The sequence below is a fragment of the Otolemur garnettii genome, unplaced genomic scaffold (assembly GCF_000181295.1).
Source record: "Otolemur garnettii isolate 467f Iridium unplaced genomic scaffold, OtoGar3 scaffold00286, whole genome shotgun sequence".
Lineage (NCBI taxonomy): Eukaryota > Metazoa > Chordata > Mammalia > Primates > Galagidae > Otolemur > Otolemur garnettii.
Genome location: NW_003852681.1, coordinates 730565 through 756636, shown reverse-complemented (window position 1 = coordinate 756636; position 26072 = coordinate 730565). Strand labels below are relative to the sequence as shown.

General features: G+C 44.3%; 1 protein-coding gene and 1 pseudogene across 1 annotated transcript in view; both read right to left on the bottom strand.

The window, feature by feature from the left end:
* IQSEC2 (IQ motif and Sec7 domain 2) overlaps positions 1 to 3571 on the bottom strand; it is an 84131-nt gene extending 80560 nt beyond the window's left edge. Inside the window, exon 1 of the mRNA XM_003803220.3 lies at positions 2672 to 3571. Within this exon, the coding sequence (XP_003803268.1) occupies positions 2672 to 3378 (707 nt within the window). The 5' untranslated portion in view covers positions 3379 to 3571. The remainder of the gene's footprint in view (positions 1 to 2671) is intronic.
* A 14577-nt stretch (positions 3572 to 18148) lies between these two features.
* Positions 18149 to 18901, bottom strand: LOC100942169 (annotated as a pseudogene).
* Positions 18902 to 26072: the final 7171 nt, after the last annotated feature.

Here is a 26072-nt window from a genome sequence, read left to right as displayed (position 1 = left end):
TGATGCCAGCAATGGTTATTGCATTGACAGGCCCTCCTGACACCTGGACAGGAGGGAGAGTGCTAAGGAGGAGACAGAGCCTCTTCTTCCCTCCCCTGTCAACTCCTCACTCAGCTCAGACTCCTCACCCTCCTGCTCAAACCCTTTACATACTTAAGGCCTCTCCAAGCTCAATACCTGACCAGGTGCTGAGGCCAAGAGGTTCCTGTGGGTTAGAGAGCTCTAGTGAAAAAAATAACAGGCCTCAGAGACAGGTAGACTTGGATTCTAGTCGCAGCTCCATTACCACCTAGTAGTGTAACCTTGTGCAAGGGCCCTTCATCTTGGAGACATAGTTTCTCCATTTCTAAAATAGAGTTGCTAATGCTCACTGTACAGGGCTTGTTGTGAAAACCAAAAGGGGTTAATTATGGATGTGCAAATAGTTAATATATGGTTAGGAGAGAAATTCAAAGTACTATCTAAATCCCTTTATTAATCCAGAAGGGGATGTGAAGCAAGAAATCCAACAAGCAGGGTGGTGCCTGTGGCTCAAGGAGTAGGGCGCTGGCCCCATATGCCAGAGGTGGCAGGTTCAAATCTGGCCAGAAAAACTGCAAGAAAAGAAATCCAACAGGCAACCGGGAAGGTACACAAGAAGAGGGAAGGACCAAAAAGCAGGCCTGCATGGATGGTAGAAGCACACAGCTCAAGAGCAAATGGGCTTCCAGCCAGTCAAGAGATTCAGATCCATGTATGCAGGATAGAGAATCTGAGGGTAGTGGAATCCTGAAACTAGGGGAGACCCAGGTTATTCCATTGAGCTTCATACCTAATTCAGTAATTATGCTTTCTCCAGTCTTCTCAGATCTGAACATGTCCAGCAGCCCTCACCTCTACCCCCTTGAGGCAGGCCATTGTATCAACAGATCGCCATATTTGAAAGTTCTTTCTAATTTATCTCAAATGTTCCCACTGTTCCCAGAGACCTGCTCTCTGGAGCCACACGGGAACACAGAGGGCTGGTCCCTCTGTCACACTTCTGACCCCTCTAGAAAAATCTTCAGAAGCCAGGCTCAAGGACCACATTGTCCCATCCAGTCTTTCTCTATTCCCCACACCAGGGGCCTCTCCTGAGGCCTTGGTCTACCTGTGACCCTATTCCAGTGTGGTGTCCCAAGTCTTCCAGGACTGGGTTCCCAACACCCTTGTCTGGGCAAAAGAGCCCATTCTCCTTACCCCCCAGACTACTTAGGGGCAGTCCACACCAAAACTCAGCTGAGGGCGTGCTGCAGTGGAGGCTAGCCAAACCCTCAAACTGCAGCTGCTGCTCCTGGGGCCCAGCCATCTTAACCCAGCACCCCAGCCTGCTGCCTCACCACGGGGGAGTTGCAGAGAGCTGTCTCCCGGCAGATTTCCTGAGGCAGAAGGCTTCCCCACCCCCAACCCAGCCTCCAAGAAACACTCCACTGGTTGTGGCACATGGTAGGACCAGCTGAGCAGTGAGAGGAGGGGGAAGCCTGTCCATTCGCTAGAGGACTTCAGACTTGCTCTGTTTTGTGGCTAGATTAGTCACAGAACCAACAAATCTAAGCTGGAGGGGTCCTTTAAGAGCATTTAAGGCAGCTCTTGCCATTTAAAAAGATACAGGGCACTGAAGGCTTGAAAGAGGAAGGGATTCAGTCAAGGTCACAAAGCCAATTTGCAGCAGAGCTGGAAGGGGAACCTAGATCCTCTAACTCCTAATTCAGTTTTATTTCTAATACAGCAGAAAAGAAATAAGGGAACCTTTAGGGCAGCTCTGTGAGGCTGTACCTGGACGACCCTAACTCTCTCAGCTTGATACATTTATCCCGGAAAGCTCACAATGGTATCTACATGGAAAAAGTGTACCCAGCCAAGGTCCCACCAACCCAAGATAATGCCAAGGTGTCCCAAATAGACACACAGATCCCAGCACAGGAACTGGAAGTGATCCAACAGAGGGAAGATCTGTAGACTTCCCTTCCCAGAAGGGCTCTTTAAATGGATGTTGTTTTTCTTAAAGGGTGGAGAGGGGGTGGACTTTGAGGAACTAGCCAAGGGCCTAGCCTCCATCTTTGCTCCCCCATTTTGCTCCCCTTGGCCAGAATGTGCTGCAGTTTCCCCTCAGAAGGATGTCTCAGCCTCCAGCAGCCATTCTGGTCCCCACCTGCCTCTCTGGGAAAGGACAGAGCTGAGGCTGCCAGAGGAGACAAGATCAGGCAAAGAAGGGGGGGGTCTTCTCTTCCTTGGGGCTCTGAGTTGACACCATCCTGACAATAAAAAACCCAACCAGCATAACCAAAATAAATAAATAAATGAAAACCCATCTTCTGGCAAAGATATAGCTAAGGTTGAAGAAGTGGAGGCGGGGGAGGCAGTAATGATTGCTTTAGTCTAGTCCCTCAGTGGCCTACGGTACAGGGAAGGAAGAGATGCCTGCACTCCTCTGACCAAACCAGTCTAGGGTGGCTAGGGAAGGGTCGTCAGCTGAATAAGGGAGATCCGGCTTCTCCTGGCAGGTTAGAATAGGAGAGGAGGACATATAATCAGGCACAGGCTTCTTACTTTATCAGCCAGACAAGTTGGAGAGGGATCTAGAGGGGAAGAGCGGGTGGGGGTGGGGTTGGGCGGTGGTGGTGGTGGGTGGGTATAAACACACATTCCTTACTTTCTCTGGAGGGTCGTGGCTGGGCTGGTGCTGGTACTGGTACTGTGGCCTCCACCAGCGCCGGGGCTGGAGCTCCTGGATGCGCCACGGCTCAGCTGGCCCCTCTCCCGCGGTGGCCGCGGCCCCACGCCCACCACTGCTGAATAGCCGGTTTCCTTCTCGCGGCCCGGGTGGGCTGGCCCGGCCTCCCGCCCGCCACGCTCGCGACCCAGGGCTGGGTTCTCATGGTGCAGGTGGCACTGGGCCACGTCTCGCTCACGGGCTGTGTAACCGGTAGCGTCCTGGAGCGGGTAGGTGGCGTCTCGCTCCTTGTCCCGATACACAGTCTCCCGGTTCTGGTAGGCGCCATCCCGGTTCGGGTAACCCACGTCCCGGGCCGCCTGGTGGAACTGGCTCTCCCGCAGCTCGCGGTGGTGGAACTGGGTCTCGCGCAGGTTCTGGTACTGGCTTTCGCGACCCGGGCTGTCCCGCGTGCCGTGGGGGTCCCGGTGCAGCTCCCCGCGGTGCAGCTGGCTCTCTTCCCTCAGGTCCCGGTTCTCTTGGGTGAGTTGGTCCAGCTGGCCCTCCAGCTCCTCGATGCGCCGCCTCTGGGTCTCCAGCAACTGCTGCTGGCTTTCGATGATGTTGTTCAGCTCCAGCAGGTACTCCACCGCCCGATTGGGGCTCTCGGATCCTGGGCCACCCGGGGGCCCCGACCCCGCCTCCATCCTTGCTGCCCAGGGGCACGGGAAGGGGCAAGAGAGCCCGGTCCCCGCTCGCTCACGGCGCCACCCTCCCCCGGGCCCAGCCGGGGGAGGGGGCCGGCGGGACGCGAGGGCGCGCACCGGGCTCGAGGGCCCGGGGGCCCGGGGGGGCCCGGGAGACAGCGCTGGGGCCGGTGGCACCGGGAGCAGGAGCTGAGGCTGCTGCTGCTGCCACCGCCACCGCCACCACCACCGCTGGGGAGGACGCGGCCCACGGCGCTCCGCCCGCTGCGGAGTCACTGCGCAGCGCGGCCGCGCGGGACCGCCCCGGCCGCCAGCCCTCCCCTGCCCCCTACTCCGCTCGCCTGGCCCGCCCCCGCGCGCCCCACCTGCGGCTGCCACTCGCACCTGCAGCTGGACTGTCCCCAAGGCACCAGAGCCAGCTCCATCACAGTCTACATGAGATCTCTCCATTCCACCCATTCTAGGGTCCTCATCTAACACAGCCTAACAAAGCTTTCCATGCAAGCCTGTCCCAATGTCCCTGGAGTCTTTCAGGCCCAGGATCCTCACCCAAGCCATCCCATAAGTCTCCATCCTAGGCAGTCCCCAGGTCCAGGCAATTCATAAACTGCCCATCCCCTAGGTCTCTCATCCCAACCAGTGTCAGATCCCCCATCCCAGCCAACCCCTCGACCTCCTATCTTAGGCGACTTCTCTCTAGACCCCATCATGGGCAGTCCCTGGGTATCCCATCCCAGCCAGCCTTGTGCCCCTCCAGCTCAGCCAGTCTGCAGTTCCCCACACCCTCCCCCCCACCACACACACACACATACACAACACCACAGGCATCCTCCACTCTAGTCAGCTCTTTAACTCTTCATTCAAGCCAGTGCCCAGATTCCCTACCCCGTTCAACCCCATGATCCACCATTTTGGCCAGTCCCTGGCTCTTCCAACCAAGGCAGCCCCAGGATCTTCTATCCCAACAAATCCTGGGGATTACCCATCATAGCCAGTCTTAGGATCAAAGTTCTGTTCATTCAATCTTCATTTCCTGTTCTCCTTTGGAAATGCTTTTCATTTTCATACCATCTCCACAGAATGTAATTGTACCCATCCTTCAAGACTTAACTCAAATTTCACCTTACTGAAGCCAACCTGAAGTACATGCACTTCTCTTCATGCACACTCTCACACGCATGCATTGTATTCTCTGTCTCTGAAAGCTGGATTTAAATTCCATGTTCTCCTCTCTGAACTTTCACTTCTCTATCAAAATGGGTGGTCTTGTATAAATCATGCAAAAACACCTTATCTGATAAGGGACTTGTATCTAGAACGCTTAGAAATCAACAATAAGAAAATGATCTTTTCTTTTTTAAGAGACAGAGTCTCACTTTATTGCCCTTGGTAGAGTGCCTTAGCATCATAGCTCCAACTCCTGAGCCTAGGCGATTCTCTTGCCTCAGCCTCCCCAGTAGCTGGGACTACAGGCATCCACCACAATGCCTGGCTATTTTTTGTTGCAGTTTGGCCGGGCGGGGTTTGAACCCACAAACTTCGGTATATAGGGCCGGCACCCTACTCACTAGCCACAGGCACCACCCACTAATCCTTTTTTTTTCTGCAGTTTTTGGCCGGGGCGCAGTTTGAACCCACGACCTCTAAGCCACAGGCAGCCCTGGAAAACAATCCATTTTTTTAAAGAAGCAAAGTATTGGAATAAACATTTCTCCAAAGAAGGTATGCAAATGGCCAATAAGCACATGAAAAGATGCTCAAAATATTAGCCATCAGGGAAATGCAAATTAATGAACTTTCATGCTACCCAGTGGTTCCCCTGTAACTTAAAGGAAAATTTTCACTATGTTGGGAGACTTTGATGTCCTGCAGATGAAAGAAGAAGATAACATCAAATTCTTTGCAGCAAGAACCCACTTAGATGCTACCAACCTTGACTTCCAAATGGAACAGTGAGGACTTTCTACAAAAGGAAAAGTGAGGACATCTACATCACAGATTTGAAGAGTACCTGGAAGAAGCTTCTGCCTTTGTTGCCATTGAAAATCTGGCTAATGTTAGCGTTATATCTTCCAGGAATACTGGCCAGTGGGCTGTGCTGAGTTTGCTGCTTCCACTGGGGTCACTCTTATTTCTGGGAGCTTCATGACTGGAACTTTTACTAACTAGATCCAAGCAGTCTTCTAGAGGCATGTATGCTGGTGGCTACAAATCCCAGGGCTGACCACCAGCCTCTCACAGAGGTCACTTATATTAACCTGCTGTATAATACAAATTCTCTGTGCTACTTGGACATCACCGAACAATGCAAGAAGGGGGTCTGATGTAGTAGATGCTGGCCTGGGAAGTTCTGCACATGTGTAGCACCATCTCCTATGAACACTCATGGGAGATCATGCCTGATCCCCACTTAGGCAGAGATCCAGAAGAGACTGAAAAGGAAAAGCAGACTGCTAGTTAAAAGGCTATAACCAAAGAGAAACTTCAGGGTGAAAGGACTGCTCCAGCTCCTGATTTTACAAGCTGTTCAGCCCAAGGTCTAAAGGCTTGCAAATGCTCTCTGTGTCTATTCAATAGTTCTCTACTAAAATTTGGAGCTATTTACCTCCGAAGGCTACTCTGCTATTCCCACTGCTCAGGCCACTGAATGGGTAGGAATAACCACAGAGTGGTCTTAAACCATTCTTCCACAGGCTTTTGAACACAAAACAGAAATAAAGTTGATAGAAAATAAACACCAGTTTCTTAAACACACACACACAGATAATATTTCACATCCACTATGGTAGCTAAAATCCAAAGATCAATGAGAAGTGTTAGTAAGCATGCAAAGAAATTAGAACCCTTATTGTGGGTAGGAATGTAAAATTGTGTAGCTGCTTTGGAAAACAAAGTGGCAGTTCCTCAAAATGTTAAACATAGAGTTACCACATGACCCAGGAATTCCACTCCTAGATATATATCCAAGAGAAATGAAAATATATGTCTCCATAAAAACTTGTATACTAGCCAGCTAGGTGCAGCAGCTCACACCTGTAATCCTAGCACTCCTGGGGCTAAGGTAAGAGGATAACTTGAGGTCAGAAGTTTAAGACCAGCCTGAGCAAGAGCAAGAGCCTGTCTCTACCAAAAATACAAAAATTAGCCAGGTATGGTGGTGTGTGCCTGTAGTCCCAGCTACTCAGGAGGCTGAGGCAAGAGGATTTCCTGAGCCCAGGAATTTGAGGTTGCAGTGAACAACAGAGCAAGACTCTGTCTCAAAAACAAACAACAAACAAAACAAAACAAAACAAAAACCTTGTACACAAGTGTTTATAGCAGCTTATTAATAATAGCCAAAAATAGGAAAGAGCAAAATGCTCATCAATTGATGAATTGATACACAAAATGTGGTATGGCCCACAATGGGATATTCAGCCATTAAAAATGAATGCACCAATTCAAGCTAAAACATGGATGAACCCTGAAAACATTATGCTAATGAGAGAAGCCAGTCATAAAAGGCCACATATTATATGTTCCTTTTATATGAAATTTCAGAATTGGCAAATCTATAGAGACAGAAATTAGAGCCAGAGGCTGGGAGCATAGGTGGGCAAATAGGGAGTGATTGCTAATGAGTATTGGAATTTTTTGTAAGAGGATAAAAATATTCTAAAATTAGATGTGGTGACAGTTGCACAACTCTGTTAATATACTAGAAACCACTGAACTGCACCTTTTAAAAAAGCTTTTTAAAAAACCCTTTATTTTGAAGATGGAGTCTTGCTCTATCGCCCTGGCTACAATGCAGTAGTGTCATCATAGCTCACTGCAACCTCACACTCTGGGGCCCAAGCAATTTTCCTGCCTTAGCTATCTGAGTAGCTGGGATTACAGGTACATGCCACCATGTTGGGCTAATTTTTTAAATTTTTCAGGAGGGCTTGCTGTGTTGCTCAAGCTGGTCTCAAACTCCTGAGCTCAAGCAATCCTCCTCCCTTGGCCTCCCAAAGTGCTAGAATTACAGGTATGAGCCACTGTGCCTGCATGAATTGGACCTTTTAAAAGAGTAAATGAAGATACTTGGAGAGAGTGCAGGGAAAACACTTGAAGAAATCGGCCTGGGAGAGTATCTTATAAGGAGGATCCCTCCCCTTTGGCAATTGAAACAACACCAAAAATATATTACTGGGATCTGATCAAATTAAAAAGCTTCTGCACAGCCAAGAACACAGTAAGTAAAGCAAGCAGACAGCCCTTAGAATGGGAGAAGATATTTTCAAGTTATGTTTCTGACAAAGGTTTGATAACTAGAATCCACAGAGAGCACAAACTTATTAATAAAAAAAGAACAAGTGATCCCATTTCATTATGGGCAAGAGACTTGAACAGAAGCTTCTCTGAAGAAGACAGGCGCATGGCCTACAGACACATGAAAAAATGCTCATCATCTTTAATCATCAGAGAAATGCAAATCAAAACCACTTTGAGATATAGTCTAACTCCAGTGAGAGTGGCCCATATAACAAAAGTCCCAAACTATAGATGTTGGTGTGGATGTGAAGAGAAGGGGACACTTCTGCACTGCTGGTGGGAATGCAAGCTAATACATTCCTTTTGGAAAGAAGTTTGGAGAACACTTAGGGAACTAAAAGTAGACCTGCCATTCAATCCTGCAATTCCTCTACTAGGTATATATCCAGATGACCAAAAATCATTTTACAACAAAGATATTTGCACCAGAATGTTTGTTGCAGCCCAATTCATAATTTCCAAGTAATGGAAGCAGCTCAAGTGCCCATTGACCCATGAATGGATTAACAAATTGTAGTATATGTATGCCATGGAATACTATGCAGCCATAAAAAAGATGGAGACTTTACCTCTTTTATGTTTACATGGATGGAGCTGGAACATATTCTTCTTAGTAAAGTATCTCAGGAATGGGGAACAAAAGTATCCAATGTACTCCATACTATTATGAAACCAATATATAATCACCCACACTTTTATACAAATTATAAAACACAAGTATAGCCCAGAATGAAGGAGCGAAGAGGAAGGTGAAGGGAGTTGGGGGGAGGCTGGGTGGAGGGAGAGTAATCAGTGGGACCTCACCTATGGTGCATGCTGCAAGGGTACATGTCAAATCTATTAAGAGTAGAGTATAAATGTTTTAACACAACAATTAAGTAAGTGAGGTAAATGCTATGTTAACCAGTTTGATGGTAAGCACCCCAAATTGTGTATAAAATCGGGACACTGTACCCCATAAATGCATTCATGTATACAGTTATGATTTAATAAAAAAGTGATAAAAGAGCAAATGGTATGTAATTATATCTCAATGAAACTTTAAAAACCCACCTTGCACAGGGTTGTCACATAACAACAACTACAACAATTATAACATGTCTGTGGTGCTTACTATATATTAGGCATTGTACTATACACTTCTCATATGTGGTCTCACTTAATCCTCATGAAAATCCTATGAGGTAGGTACTGTCATAACCTCCATATTACAGATAAGGAAAGTGAAACAGAGAGGTTGAGTGACTTGCCCAGAGCTCACACAGAGGCATAGTCAGGCTACTCAGATGTTTCCTCCTCACTTCTTTGTATCTTCCCTCAATACCTTGTACAAGGTGTTCCATAATGTTAAAGTAATACAGCATATCCATTGAATATTTCTATTCATCCAGCAAATATTTGCAGAACATTCTTTATGTTCTAGGCAACACCTGCATTCCAATCCTTATCCTTGCTTGTGTCATGAAGATTCCCTCTGGGGTTGAGTACTAAGATTCACTTACAAAATATTTACTGAATATCTAATATGAGTCAAACACTACTCTACTTATCCTATACTGAGGATATCCTATACTGAGGATAGAGCAATGAACAAAATAGACAACAATCTCCAACCTCATAGAGCTGACATTCTAGTGGAGACAATGAACAAATAGAATATGTAGAGCAAGTTAGATGGTGAACTGGGTTGAACTGTAAGTATCCCTCCCCCAAATTCACATCCATGCAGAAACTATGAGTGTGACCTTCTTTGGAAATAATAGTCTTTGCAGATGTAATCAAGTTAATATAAGGTCATATTGAATTAGTGTGGGTCCTAATGTAATGACAAGTGTCTTTATATGAAGAGAGAAAATTGGACACAGAAACACACATACATGAGGAGAATACCACATGAACATGGATGCAGAGATTGAAGTGATGGGTCTACAAACTAAGGAAGGCCAGGAAGCCACAGCCACCAGAAACTAGAAGATGCAAGGAAGGATTCTTTCCTAGATCCTTCAGAGAGGAAGCACAGCCCTGGTGTCACCTTAATTTTTGACTTCTAGCCCCTAGAACTGTGAATCAATTTCTGTTCTTTTAAGCTACCGAGTTCATGGTACTTTATTATGGCATCCTTAGGACACTAATATAGATGGTGATAGGTGCTCTGGAGAAAGACAAGGCAGTGAAGGATGATGGAAAGTTTTGGGTGAATGAGATATAGTGTCTTCCATCAGGGAGCTCCCAGTCTAGTCAGAGAGCCACAACCTTAAGTCACAAACATGACTAACAAGACAGAATGCACTGGAGATGGGGTGCTGGTCTTTATGGATGTGAAGGTGTTTAAACTAAGCTTAGGATTTCAACAAGGGGAGTTTAGTATTGATTTGCTATTATTCAGAAGCAACTGTGGCACTACCTTCTTTTCCTGCCTTCTGCCTCCCAGAGTCATCTCCCAGAAGCCTCAATCCCTGGTGTAACTGCTTCAGTTCCCCTTACCGTAGGGCCATCTTTGTCAAGGAATGTGGCAGCTATAGCAGAGAAGAGCCCCGCAAACCACATCTCACCACTGCCAGGATCCAGTCAACAAGAACTTGTTAGAATACTGAAAACCATGCAACATTTTCCTCAGATATAAAGGTGGCATCTGTTCAAATTGTTTTTTTTCTACTGGATTCTCACAGCTCTATCTATAAGCAGATCTTATCCTATATCTGTTAGCTGCCAGGCATGAGACGGGAAAATCAAACATTCTAAAAAATCATTGGTCTTTCCCTTAAAGACTTGGCAGTCCAAAATGTCAGAGCTGAAGGGAACTTAAAGGTTAAGTCATTTTCTAGATGAGGATACTGAAAACAACAGAGAAGGGATGTGCACACAATTGCTGTAGTCAGTGACCACTAGGCTACAATTCTTTTCTTGGGCTATTCTTTGAGGTCTAGTGTTCCAAAAAGACTTGAGATTACAGACTGTAGAGGGCAGAAAGTAGGAAAGTGACCATCTGTGAGTAACACAAAAGAAAAAGAGAAGGGAAAAGAAAGACTTTTCTCTGTAGGGATCCCTAAAGAGATAGCGGTGCTTAAAACTGAGACATTATTTGGCTAATTAATTACTTATCCTTCCAGTCCCCTTTCCCCTAGTGGTGGAAGGAGTGAGATGTAACCAAAGTACCTGTAAGTCTTGAGCAGCTGCACAGAAAAAGCAATTTCAACAGTCTAGTCTGGAGTTTCATTTTAGGAAAAATTTTCTCTCTGAAGATGATTTGTTAGCTTGATCCTGTCAGAACATAAAACCACATAACCCAATGTGTTTCCAATTTTGTCCTAGCTGCCATAAAACTTTGAGCCAAATTCAGAGTCCAATTATAATGCAGTTCATTTTAGGTACCTGGCAACATCTATTCGTGTTTCCTTTACATGGTCTCTGGTCTGTTTTCTTCCACATTTTTATCCCTAATTGTCTTTCTTTCATATTATAAACTGATGAGTCGCCTAATATCTTCTTTAAAGTAGGCAGGATATACATCTTACATAAACTAAACTATGTTTACAGATGCTAAGGGGATTTAAAACAATGAAGAACATTTGAAGGAACAGATGATATTTGGCCTAGAGGAGAACAGGCTGATGAGGACATGATTACTGTCTTCAAATAGCCAATAGGCTGGGGCAGGGCAAAGTAGTACAATTATTATGCTTAGCTCCAAAAGGCACAGCCAAAAGACATGGGTGAAAATTACTGATCCTAGAGGAAAGAAACATCTTACAGGCAACACTCAGCGAAGATGGCAAGTTTGCCATCACTGGAAGTCTTCAAATAGTGACTAGATGGCCTTGTCTGGAGGGTCTTTTACCTAGGGAATGTAAATTCTGTGTAGAGGGATTGTATAAGATTATTTTAAATACCCTTTCCAGCCTTTATATATGCACAACACAGTCCTAAATGTAGAAAGGTAATCTGGAGGGGGATGGGAAGATGGGGAGGGGTATAGGAAAGAAAAAAACAAAGGCTCATCCAATGCTGGAACATTCTAGCCAAAAGCAGTGAACACTGATCACTCCTGAGACACTCATAAGAGGAAGAATAATCCCTAAAAACAACCAAAGCCTGAATTTCCCCAGTCCTATTCCATGTGATTCCTCTAAGGTAGGAAAAACCAAAAAAATCCAATCCATTTCTCCCTACTACTGGTTAACTGGTTGTTATTCAAAAAGGAGCAGGTCAAGACCATTAGAGCTGGAAAGGACGTTAGATATCATGTAATCCAAACCTCTCATTTTATAACCAGATAAAAAGAGGTTCAGAGAATGGAAGAGAATGTCTCCATGTTAGCTACTCTATCTGACTGGGTGCTGCTTAAGGGCAGAGACAATTTTGTTGACCATTCAATTCCCCAACCCAGCTTGGCCCTGGGTGCTTATGAATGGTGGTGCACAGTAAGCAGTTGAAAAATGGAACTGAATTGAATTGTCCAGAAGAACTACAATTAGGCCTTTTGACCCCCAACTTTTCATGACAAAATCTTATTCAATCTAACATTTCGTGGCTTCTGTATTTGCCAGGACTGGAGATATAACAAGAGATGAACCAGAGGTAGGCTGTGCCCTCAGGGAGCTAACAGTTCCTCCAGGGAGCTACATTCTTTCCTTCTTGGGCACTGTACACCTGCACACACTGTTCTTTTGGCATGGAAAGATCTCTTGGATGCCTTTGCCCACTTACTACCCACTTATCCTTCAGATCTCAGATCAAATGTCAGCTCATCAGCAATAGTTTCTCTGATTCCCAGACTAGATAGATCCCTCTGATACATGCTTTCAATGAGTCCTTTTTCTTCCTTGAACTTACCAAGTTTGTAATTGCATATTGATTTGTGCAATTCTTTGTTTGCTTACTTCCTGCCGTCTTTAGATTGTTAGCTGTACAGGGGCAGATGCTGTCTATTTTGTTCTCCACTGTATGCCACAAATCTGGCAAAAAGCCTGGTACATGGTAGGTAAGTGATGAGCAATCTATGTTTGTTGAATGCATGAATCAACAACTTAGCAGGGTATACAGATAGATAAATCATAACTACAATCCACTGTGATAAGGGGTATAAGGTAATACAGAAATCAGTTCTTTAGGAAGGAGAAAGCCAACTCCTCTATCAATGAAGCTGGCCTTGGCTGGCCTTGGAGAACATGTAATACTGCCAGAAATCAAAGCTTGAGGCGAACAGCATAACCCTATGAAAGTGCCCATTGTGTTCAGACAAACCAAAGCTACTTAGCATCTATTTCCCCCAGTCCCCGAAGAAGCAAGCAGTTCTGCCATAGTGGGACAGACAGGACACCTAAGTGCTGGGTGGGGTTTGGGGTACAATTGGCAATCAGACCACAGGAGGCAGGCAGAGCTGAAAGGAAGTTCCTTGGATTTCTCTGTTCTTCAGTATTATTCTCTCCAGAAGAATAATCAAGAGAATTGATTCCTCCTGAAATCATGGGTAAGACTTACACCCAGGCATAAGAGAGTATTGCCCTCTAGTGGTAATAATAATGATAATGATAATAACAACTAGTGGACATAGTCCTTCCTAAGGTGACCAACCATCCTGCTTTGCCTGAGATTGTTTTAGCACTGAAAGTCCCACAACCCAGAAAGCCTGAATCCCAGGCAAACAGGGACAGTTTTTCATCCTATCCTTTGATGGTGTTTGATACTCTCTCCACACAAATGATATCATTAGATGGCACCTAACCCCCAAGGCCAGGAATCAGGATTCAGACTATATAGATCTGCCAGGCTTTAGAGATCCAGCCCATTTTCCAGATGATGAAACAAAGCTGGAAAAAATTAATGGCAGGACCAGGATCAGCATCTAGGTGTCCAGATCCACATCCCTGTGCTCTTTACCCCTTTCTGGCATGCCCTCAGCTTCTTTGTCAGTTTGTCTAGGTCTCATGATATCTAGGAAGACCTCCCTAAATACTCACCTCTTAATCCTTTCATAAAGGTTCCCCCTCTGTAAGCTTGAAACACTCATACAGCACTTAGCATGTGCTACAGGTACTATTTTGTATCCTTCAAATGTATGGCTCAAAAAAAAAAAAAAAAAAAGAAGTCTCCTCAGTCTCCCAGAGATACCAGGGAGGAGAGCAGCCTCTGGCTAGAAGAGTCTTGAGGGTGTCTCTAGTTGGTCCAGGGCCCTGAAGAAAGGCCATTTGGTACTGCAGAGAAGAAGAGAAGCAAAGGGAGGTTTTTTCAAGCACCAGGTGGGATGGATTTGAGAGCCAAACACTGAGAAGTGAAAAGGCCTCAAGAGGAAAGGAGAGAATGAGAGCCTTTGTTACCCTAGGGATCCTAGGGGAGGGGTCCTAGTTTTCTTGCTGCCAAAATTGCAGTGTCCTTCTCTGCTCCCCTGGTCCCTGACAAGGACCCCCAAATCAGCTCTTTCCTCTCCCTTCTACTGAGACAAATTTGCAAACTCCCACATCTCTGTGGAAACGGCAGAGAGCAGGAGAGAAGAAAAAAGGAGAAAAATCCACCCACATGCCAACAAACTGGAAAAAATATAACCCAGGCCTTGTCTCACTCAGCTGTTGACTTGCTGCTCCCTCCCACTGTGGCGGCTGCTCCTATCTCCTGGACAGAGACCTGGCTCTGTTCAGTTTCCCCTTCCGATCCGCAGAGGTGGCTTTTGTCAATACCACTTTCCCTGACCCCCACAGGAAAGCTGGAAGGAAGGACTGGACAGCCACCAAAGAACCACAGACTGTGCATATCACTGTCTCCCAAACCATGTAGGGGACCCTCTTCCCATCCTAGAAAAATAAGTCAAAGAGATGGAGAACAGTACACAAGCTGGCCCTGGCAGGCCAATTCTGCCTCAGAAGATATTCCTTGCCTCTTCTCTACTCCCTACTCCCAACTCTTAACATTTGCTGCCTCTTTCTACCATTTCCAAGTTCTGTTTTCTGCTTAACTCTCTCTATTTCCATCTTTTTGTGCCCTTGCCTTTCTTTACCTTCTGCTCCAGTTTTGGGCACCATGTTTTTTAAAAAACCCAAACAAAATGGATTGTTTTGCTGGGAAAAGAGGGATCTGGAAATCATCACTAGTAGGAACCACTGAGGAAAATGGAGATGTTTTGCCTGTAGGAAAAGAGGATGTGGACTCAGCAGCATGGAAGGATATAACCACAAGGAGCTTTTTGGATAACCTCGTTTAGCAGTTGCAGTGACAGGCCCAGAGAGGAAAGAAGACCTAGGACTTTGATGCAGAAAAGGGGACAGCTTTGTTTTGTGGGACTCCAGTAAACAGAAGAAGGACCAGTGAGTGCAAGACACAAAAAAGCAGATTTATATGACAGTTTAGTTTCTTCCTTTTAAATCCTTATTTATGCTAATTTATTTCTTTGTCTTACTGCACAGGATCTTTAGTTCAATGCCAAACAAAAGGGATGATAATAAGCATCCTTGTCTTGTTACTTTAAAGGGAAGGGCGTCACTGTTTCACTTTTATATATGGTGTTCACTGTAGGCTTTTTTTGTTTGTTTTGAGACAGAGTCTCACTATGTCACCCTCAGTAGAGTGCTGTGGCATCACAGCTCACAGCCACCTCAAACTCTTGGGCTTAAGCAATTCTCTTGCCTCAGCCTTCCAAGTAGCTGGGACTACAGGCGCCTGCAACAACGTCCAGCTAAATGCAGTTGTCGTTGGTGTTTAGCTGGCCCAGGCTGGGCTGGAAACCGCCAGCCTTGGTGTATGTGGCCGGTGCCCTACTCACTGAGCTATGGGTGCTAAGCCAGGTAAGGTGAATTTAAATGATGAGAAGAAACCAGTCATTTCATGAGGATCTAGAGCAGCAGTTTTCAACCTGTGGGTCGCAGGTATTAAACTGCTGCAAACTGTATTAAAGGGCCACAGCATTAGGAAGGTTGAGAACCACTGATCTAGAGGCATGGCATCCTAGGCAGAGGGAAACAGAAGGACAAAACCCTAGGGTGAGAATAAGTTTATTCAAAAGACTTCAGGAAGAAGTCCAACTGGAGAGAAAGAGAAGAGAGAAGACTGGCACTAGATGAGGTAGAAAAGAAGTTCTGGAGCAAGACTGTGTAGGGCTATGCTGGCCTTAGAAGACATCTAGATTTTATTTCAGGTACTATGAAAAACCACTGGAGTGTTTTGAGTTGGGAGTGACATGATCTGAATTTTGTATTTTAAAGCTTAATTTGTCTGATGTGTGAAGAATGGATTATAGTGGGGGCAAAATCAGAAATAGGAAGGCCAACTAGGAGGCTAGTTATGAGATAAGACAGTCCAGACGAGACACCATGATAGCTTGGGCTAGGATAGTGATGGTGGAGAAAGATATGTGAACAAATTTGGAATATGTTTTTACTTGAACAGTGCTGTCATTCAACATGATCTAATTAACACTTAGAGATACTCCATCCAGCAACAGCAGAATACACATTCTTCTCCAGCTTGCATGACATGCTCACCAAGATAAACTATACTCTGGGATGTAAAACATACCTTAACAAATTTAAAAGAATAGAAATCATAATTGTTTTCAGACTAAAATAGAATTACAGTAGAAATCAGTAACAGAGGCTGAACATGGTAGCTCATGCTCATAATCCTAGCACTTTGGGAAGCTTAGGCAGGAGGATTGACTGAGGTCAGGAGTTCAAGACCAGACTGAGAGAGAATGAGAACTTGTCTCTACAAAAAAAAGAAAAAAAAAATAGATAAATTAGCTGAGCATGGTGGCACACATGTATAGTTCCAGCTACTTAGGAGGCTGAGGCAGGAGGATCATTGAGCCCAGAAGTTGGAGGTTGTGTGAACTAGGATCACATCACTGCATGCTAGCCTGGGTGACAGAACAAGATCTTGTCTTAAAAACAAAACAAAACAAAACAAAATAAATAAATAAATAAAAGAAATTAGTAATGGAAAGATGGTTGGGAAATTTCCAAATTCGGATATTAAGCAACACACTTCTAAATAACACATAGGTCAAAGAATCAGTCTCAAGAGAAATTTTAAAATATTTCAAATTAAGTGAAAATAAAAACACAATTTATAGAAATTGTGGGATTATAGACAATTCTAAACGATCTATACATAAACCCCGCTTTTGGAACTAATGAGAGTATAGCAAGGACAGGGTCAATACACAAAAATCAATTGCTTTCCTACATACCAGAATAGACAATTAGAATTTTAAATTTAAAAAAATTTTTCATTTTCAATAGTAGCAAAATAATAAAATACTTTAGAAATAAATATAACTGGCTCGGCGCCTATAGCTCAGCCGGCTAAGGCGCCAGCCACGTACACCTAAGGTGGCGGGTTTGAATCCCCAGCCCGGACCCGCCAAACAACAATGACGGCTGCAACCAAAAAATAGCCGGGCGTTGTGGCGGGCGCCTGTGGTCCCAGCTACTTGGGAGGCGGAGGCAGGAGACTCGCTTGAGCCCAGGAGTTGGAGGTTGCTGTGAGCGTAATGCCACGGCACTCTGCCCAGGGGGACAGCTTGAGGCTCTGTCTCAAAAAAAAAAAAAAAAAAGAAAGAAATATAACTTATGGCTCATGCCTGTAATCCTAGCACTCTGGGAGGCCAAGGCAGGTGGATTGCCTGAGCTCACAAATTCGAGACCAGCCTGAGTAAGAGCAAGACCCTGTCTCTGCTGAAAATAGAAAAACTGAGGCAAGAGGATCTCTTGAACCCAAGAGTTGGAGGTTGCTGTGAGTTATGATGATGCCATGGCACTCTACCCAGGGCAACAGCTTGAGACTCTGTTTCAAAAAAATAAAGAAAGAAACAAATATAAATAAATATGCTTAGAATCTAAATGTAGAAAACTATAAAACATGGATTAAATAAATCAAAGACCTAAATAAAGGGAGAGCTATTCCATGTACTTGGATGAGAAGACTCAATATTGTTAGGATGTCAACTTTTCCCAACTTAAAGTATAGATTTGATATCATTTCAGTCAAAATCCCAGCAAGCTATATGGTAGACACAAACCAAATGATTCTAAAATTTAAAGACCTAGTATAATCAAAACAATATTGAAGAACAAATTGGGCAGATTCACACTACCTGATTTCAAGCTACAGTACAATACAGTACAATAACATTACACTATCACAAGACAGTGTGGCTCAGTGTGGAACAGCACAAACTGCTTTTCCTTGCATTCACACCACAATAATCAATGCAGAAGACCTTTGTGACCAAATGTTTGTGGGAATTTCTCCACATATAAGTAAGCAATCCATTTTGTAGTGGACATCAGCTAGGTGTCCTCTGATTTACCTGAAGAAAGCATCAAATCCTACATGGTTGAGGGCTCAATCTCCAAGACTGCCCCTCCCTTTCAGATGCAAATCACAAGCTCCAGGTTGTTTTACCTGTGTTTTTTATTTTCAATCTGAAAGCAGTCAGTGTTTATTAATTGACCAGATTACAAAAACAATCAAGGCAGATACCTTAGTTCATTCTTCTAATAAGCCTATTGATTTGGTCTTCCCTGTTACCAGCATCTCCACCTTCTACAAAGTGGGTTGTCTTTTTCTTCATTCCCCCCACCCCCCGTGGAGATGATAACTTGAATGGCCACAAGAAGTTATTTGCTTCTTTGAAGCGTTTTCCAACAGTATAGATCTCATGAATCAGATCCTCCATGCAGATGATGCCATATTTACCAAGAGATCGTGCAATCAAACTGTTATCAGTCAATGCAATTTGTTTCTTATTGATTTTGCCATAACCACACTTGTAGATTAGCTCATTTACTGACTCCAGATTTGGGTACCCCCATGCAATATATGCTTCTACAATCCTCAGCATGTTAATGGAAGCCTTGTTGAGCTTAACAAAAGTACCATTGAAGATCTGGTGAAGGCGAAGAAGCTGCAACACCTTTTGGACCTTTGGACTCACACCATTGATACCTCTGATCCTGATGACAAATGCCAATTTGGGTTCTGCAGGTACATACAAGTTGCCAGCTTTTCTTGCCATCCTAGCCATCCAAATCTCAATTCTGTACATCTGCCTGTATTCTTTATGATAATGCTTAGCTTTTTCATAGATAAGCTTCCTCCTTGCCTTTCGAAGCATCTTTTGGGTACATTTCTTTCTCAGACGCTTGATATTCAGCTCTGCGAAATTCTTTCGCTTTTTCTTAAGGGTTTCTGGCACAGCGGAAAGCTTCTTTTTCTTCTCTTCGACACCCTCCATGGTTCCAGCCGGAAAAAGGGCTCTGCCTGTGTTTTTAACTAAGTGGCTATACATTGAGTTTCCATGACCCTCTCACTGAGCTCTATTAATTTCTCAGAACTCAGGGAAACACTTATATTTATTGGATTATTGTAAAGACTATTACAAAGAATGTTAATGAAAAGATGTACAGTGCAAGGCTCGTGGGAAGGGCTCTGAGTCTCCATTCCCTCTCCAGGTGCACTGGTGTTTTGCAATCGGGAAGCTCCTGAACTCTGGCCTTTTGGGTTGTTATGGAGGCTTCATTACATAGGCATGATTGATTAAATCATTGGCTATGGACTTAATATTCAGCCCCTCCCCCCTCCCCAGAGGTTAGGGGATGGATGGGCTGAAAGTCCCAAACTTCTAATCCTGTCTTGGTCTTTCTGAAGACCAGTCCCCATCCTGAAGCTACTACCGCTGGCTGTCAGCCATCAGTAAACTCACTGGCATACAAAAGACCTAAGTTTTGAGATTTTTGAGGATTTTAGGGATTGCTTGTCAGGAAACAGGAGTTGAATATGTATTTTATAATATCACAGTGGTGTTAAAGAAAGAATGCACACATAGACCAATAGAACAGAATGGAATATATTTTGAGGTAAAGTCAACAGAACTTGTTGGAAATATGGGTTGAGGAGAAGAAAGTAATCAAGGAGCATCTGTAAGAGATGAGAGAAAGACTGGGTTAGACAATGTAAAATTTCTTCCAAACTTTAAGTTTTAATCAAACATTATAAAGTCTATGATTCTTTGACTGGCCTCCATATTCCTTCTAACATACCACAGGTGACCTTGGGGCTGCAGTGTCCCTACCTACTGACCTCACACCTCCAAGCTCAAACCTCTTACTCTGCAAGTAAGAGCCAATGAGCAGGGTGAATGCTGTCTCTAGTCTTGGTTTTAAGTGGCTTCAAGCTTTGTGTGTCAAAGATTCAATTGCCCTATAATTAGTGTTTTAATGAAGCATGAGGCAAAAGCTGGGAAAGGGAAAGAGAATGAGTGAAAGAGAAAAGGAGAAGATAAAGAAGGAGAGATGGGGAGGGGAAGAAAAAGAAGAGAGAATAAGTGATCTGTTGGCATAAGGGGTGAGGAGAGCAGGCCACAATGGCGTACAGGAGTCCCTTAGAGCAAAGTGCATCCAGCACTACTGGCCTCAGCCCACAGTCTCAGCAAAATCCCTTCCTTATATGCACCTTAAGAGAGCAGAGAGTCTGTTATAGGGAGAAACAGTTCTCTGTAGTGACTACTTCTGGTCAGAGTGGGAGGGCATAATAGTTAACAGAGTGGATCAAAGAGGAAGCCTGGGTTTATGACTGATGTAGGTGGGTAGATGGAACTGTAGAGGTGAGGGGCAACCTACCCCTTTACCCAAAAGTTTGCTGAAAAGATAACCTCACAATTAAGGTAGATTAATAAGAGAAAGGTTTATTTACCATAGGGACGAGGAGAATCACAATGTTATTACTCAATATCCCAATGGGATTTGATATTTTTATATATGCCTTTTAAAGGAAATGAGGGAAGATGAGGAGTACAGGTAATTCTATTTAGCGGGAACAAATGGTGCTAGGGGAGGATAATGGATAGGGAAAAGAGATTGACTTGTAAGTAATTCCCTTTGCAAATTAAATTAACCTGAAAGACAGGTATTATACTTAAATGATTTGGGCCAGTTCTGGTTGCATTCTTAATCTTGTTTCCTACAATATATTGAGATAAGAGAGGAGGGGAAGTCATTTGCTCCCTTGATCTTTTGACTGGTCAGTCTGGCTTATGCAGATAGAAAGAAAGTCCCCTCCAATGTCTTTTTTGATCTCAAAGGGCTTGTAATTCAAAATACTGGTTGTTTTTTTTATTCAGACCAAGTCTCACCCTGTTGCCCAGGCTAGAGTGCCATGGCCTCAGCCTAACTCATATCCCTAATGTCCTGGGTTCAAGGGATCCTTCTGTTTCAGCCTCCTGATTAGCTGGGACTACAGGCACCTACCACAATGCCCAGCTAATTTTTCTGTTTTTAGCAAAGATGGGGTGTCATTCTTGCTCAGGTTGGTCTCGAACTCCTGAGCTCAACAGATCCTCTTGCCTCAGCCTCTCAGAGTGCTAGGATCACAGGAGTGAGCCACCACACTTGGCCTTCAAAATATTCTTTATACCAAAGGGTCATATTTTCAGGTGAAATTTCCTGAATTCATTCATTCCCTCTTTTTGGAATTTCCCTATAAGGTTCAAACATTAAAAGCTGAGTTTGTACCTGTTGAGACAGAGATCAGGTTAGTAGTCTAGTAATGAAAGATCTGAAAAGAGAGACAAGACCGTAAATTAGAATGAGAATAAGTAGAAAAGAACAGATCTAAGCACATTTCCCCATAGCCTATTAAACCAGTCTTCCTTTCTTGGAAATAGGTTTCCATTAAACTGATGGAGAGTATTTATCTTGTCTTTTAAGAAGCATTGGTCACAGTGTAAACTTGCCCTGTGTGCTGTGTGGTTTTACATAGAAACAGCAATTTTTTTTTTTTTTGGCCAATAATCATGCAAGCGCCTCCCTATCGGGCTGTCAGAGCATCTAGGACACAGTAGTTTTCTTTTCCTTTTTCTTTTCTTTTTAATTTGAGACACAGTCTCACTCTGTCACCCTGGGTAGAGTGCTGTGGCATCATAGCTCACAGCAACCTCAAACTCTTGGGCTTGAGCAATCCTCTTGCCTCAGACTAGCTGGGTCTACAGGTGAAGCCACTAAACCTGCTGTTTTTTCTATTTTTAGTAGAGATGGGGTCTCGCTCTTGCTCAGGCTGCTGTCAAACTCCTGAGCTCAAGCAATCCACCTGCCTCAGCCTCCTAGAATGCTAGGATTATAAGCATGAGCCACCGCATCCAGCATGACACAGTAGTTTTCAAATACAGTGAAGGATAGGGAGTTGACTTCTAACTAAAGTACTCCCAGTGCTTGCATGGTGATATATATCTTTTGAGACAGTCTCACTCTGTTACCCTGGGTAAAGTGTCTTGGTGTCATCATAACTCACAGCAACCTCAGACTCTTGGGCTCATGTGATCCTCTTGCCTCAGCCTTGCAAGTAACTGGGACTATAGATACCTCCCACCATATCTGGCTAGTTTTTGTTTCTCTATTTTTAGTAGAAATGGGGTTTCACTCTTGCTCAGGCTGGTCTTAAACTCCTGAGCTCAAACAATTCACTTGCCTCAGCCTCCCAAAGTGCTAGGATTACAGGAGTGAGCCAATATGCTTGATCCTTGCATGGTGATATTGAACTTTTGTTCTATTATCATGGAAAGATTCAAAACTGTATTTTCAATTTCACAAGTTCCAAATGCTGGGAACTTAGAGTTGTGACATACAAGTGGATTTTTAAAAAATATCACATCTAATATATTTGTTGGTATCACTTTAGGAACGAAAGAGCCCAAGTTTGTAATTTGGCTGGCATTTAAAGTGGAATACCTGGTAACAGAAAGTTCCAGATAACCAATTCCACTGCATCCTGACCATTTTGGTAGGAACCACACACAATTAAAAAAAAAAAAGTGTTGGTTTGGTACCTGTAGCTCAGTGAGTAGGGCACTGGCCACAGACACCGAAGCTGGTGGGTTCGAGCCCAGCCTGGACCTGCTAAAACAACAATGACAACTGCAACCAAAAAATAGCCAGGCATTGTGGTGGGAACCTGTAGTCCCAGCTACTCAGGAGGCTCAGGTAAGAAAATTGCTTAAGCCCAAGAGTTTGGGGTTGCTATGATTTGTGATGCCACGGCACTCTACCGAGGGCAACATAGTGAGACTCTATCTGAAAAACAAAAAGTGTTTTTTACAGATAGGATCACACTGGAACTGTGACCTCCCAGTCTGGAGTTAGCTGTGCCTCTTCTTCTTCACTGGCACTTCCACATCTCCAGTGTCCATGTGTCCCTGAGAGTCTATGGCAGGCATCCTCAAACTATGGCCTGCGGGCCACATGTGGCCCACCTAGGACATTTATATGGCCCACCAGGTGTTTTTGCCACCGCAGCCTGTCCTGCTTAGCAGCCGACTTGTCCCCGGGCCTGCAGTCTGGCCCTCCAATGGTCTGAGGGACAGTGAACTGGCCCCCTGTTTAAAAAGTTTGAGGACCCCTGGTCTATGGGAACAGAACATGTTGTGAAATATTTGATATTAAAGGTGTTTGGTCTGGTTCTGGCAGTCCAGACTTTTGTTCTGTCCATATACATTCTTTAGTGTTTGGCAACAATGGGAAAACTGGATGACCCCAAGTTACGCAGGCCTGGCTTGAGAGTCTTCCATAACGTCTGTTAGTGTCACCACTATCTAAGAGTGCAAGAATGTCATACTGTGGAGTCAAACCATTGAGTTTCATTACAATATTGCCCTAGTATGTCACCCAGAAAAGAAAAATTCTTTCTAGTGACTTTACCTGAGAAAAAGATGATTCTTGAACTTCCACAAATGTTTTTTTCTGTGTCCGGTTGACTTACCAGTGGGAGAAATAGCACGATGCTTTTTCTCCAGGTGTGGATGCCACATTTTGTCATACATCCACCTTCTGGACTGGTTCTACCAGGCATTCACATTGGCAGAAACAAAATGAGTTCAGGTTTCTTGATTGGTTAATGTGGTCAGGGTTTGAAAGACTGGTGTAAAGGGATACTGGGTCTGTGCCTGACCTGCTGGAAAAACAGTAAGGGTTAATAAGAGCAAGGCAAAGTTTGAAAGAAGAGTCACAGTGGAAGATAAAAGGGAGAATGGGATAGGTTGAGGTGATTGCCACTCAGCTTCCAATGGGCAATCCTTGAAGGGTGAGGTTAAAATGAAGAAGTCTTTAAAATGAACCATTTTGGGGGGGGGATAAAAATGAAAAAATGAGTTTTTAGATGAAAAACGGGGTTTCTTTTTTTAAATTTCAGATTAATATGAGGGTACAATGGTTAGATTACAATATTTGCATTTGATAAGGTCCCTGTTGTAGTTGTGCTCCTCATCCAGGATGTGTGCAATATTCCCTTATATTGGGCCTATTAAGTGGGAGCACACCAATCCCTCTCCTTTTTCCGAAAATAATTTTATGGGTGGGGGGTCACCACAACATGAGGAGCTGTATTAAAGGGTTGTGGCATTAGGAAGGTTGAGAACCACAAAGGCTGGCCCATCTGCTGGGCTTTGGGACCTCTTCTTCCATGGGACACCTCTTTACTATGGAATGATGGACCCAAGGTTTTTACTCTGATAATTTCAATGAGGTGTGAGTTGTTAGAGGCATTTCATAGGGTCCCTTCCACTTCTCTGCTTCCAACTGGGGTGGGAACCTGAAAGAGGAAAACTCATGCGTAGCAGTTAGAATTTAACTTATCTGTTTGACATATGGATTTACTCTGTTTCTTCACCTATGAATTGTATTATCATACTTACCACAGGGTGCTGTGAAAGATCCCCTATAAACTCTTTCTTAGGGGGCTCACGTAAGCCTACTTCAAGGGGCTACCCTTATCCAGAGGAGGGCAAGCAGCAATTCCTTGCCCCAATTTAGATGAGTTTCCTGATAAATTCCAGGATGTGTGCAATTTCCATTCTAGATATAGGGCTTTGCTTACTTGATGGGTTACCTCTGATAGAAAGAGGGTCCATTATCACTCTATATGGAGGAAAGGAGCCTATGAATATCTTGATGACCTGTGGGATCACTGAGTTCATCATGTTCAACTTCTTAGAGAAATAGTTCACCAGGTTCCCAGTGGGGGTCTGCTTGAAAAAGTTTATGGGTGAGCACAGTATGACACTATGCAGCAGATCCAGGCGCACATGATAGGAAGCAAAGATTCCCCTAATGAACACTGCCATGGAGGAGCCAAACACAGTGATAACTTGTGAAATGCTCAGGGATCCCATACATGTTCAGACTTCAGTATGCTCCTGAGTCCTGTTGACAATGGGGTTGTCAGTCTAGAGACTGAGCCGATAGTTAGAAACCAGGGTGGTGATGTGGTTACACAAGAAGAGAAAGATGCTCAGGAAGGAGATGAATGGTCCAATGGCCTTCATGTAGCCCCAGGACACAGACAGCTTGACCTGTCCTGTCTTAGTCTTGTCTGCCTCCATCAGCTTCCAGGTCTCTTCCTTCTTGGTCCCAGCTTTTTGCAGTTCAGCCATGTTGCTGTGGTGCCTTATGATATCCCTGCTGTAGGAGGAGGAACTGCTGAGGTATCTCTGCAGCCCATGGCATCCATCACCAGTATGCCATTCTCCATCTGCTTCATCCTTTTCCCTGGACTGCTAATGCCTGTAATCCCATTGTCCTCTGAGGCCTAGGAACTTTACATAGGCCTTATCCCAGGCCAGAAGGTGGAGCTCATCTCAAAGTGAGTTCCATCCGAAAGATTCTGGTAACTTCAGATGCTCTCTCTGTTTGGGTATTATAAGACTGTACTCAGCCTGAAAAGGTTTCTACTAATACAAATTTAGGTATCTGGGTGAAACCAATTTGCCAGTCACTGAAAGGGTAGGTTCCCTTTCAGTCTTTGGATTGTTTTGAACACATAGTTTGTTGCAAATGGGGTCTTCTTAAATGAGGATCTTTTAATACCAAATGCATTAAGGCATCATGCTCATAATATGTGTACTCCTGTAGGTCCATTCTAACAGACTGAACCAAGGCTTTGGGCAAAAGGATGAGTCTGTCTCCACTTAGCTATGCCATCCAAAATGTCAGAGCCCCAGTCTTTAGTTTTAAAGACGGTTTATTTTGGTCTAAATCCAGCTGGGGTATCAAGGCCCTGAAAAACAGATCACCTTTATCAGCCTCCTTAGCAGCAATTCTAGTGGCCTGATTTCTTTTTGCAACATTAAGTGTCTCCCTTTTTGGTCACTAGGCCAGTGCACAATGGCCACCTGCTTGGGCTCGGCCACCTGCTTGGGCTCATCCACAGCCTGTATCAGGGCCATTGTTTCGGTGGCACACTTAATATCCTTATTTCCTGCCATTGGGAGCCCCCTTTCCTTCCAAATGGTACTATGAGCATGCATAATCATAAAAGCATATTTAGAATTCATATAAATGTTTGTTTTTTTCCTCTGGATGGATGAAGAACTCTGGTTAAAGTAGTCAGCTTAGCTTCCTGGGCCAAAGTACCAGGCAACA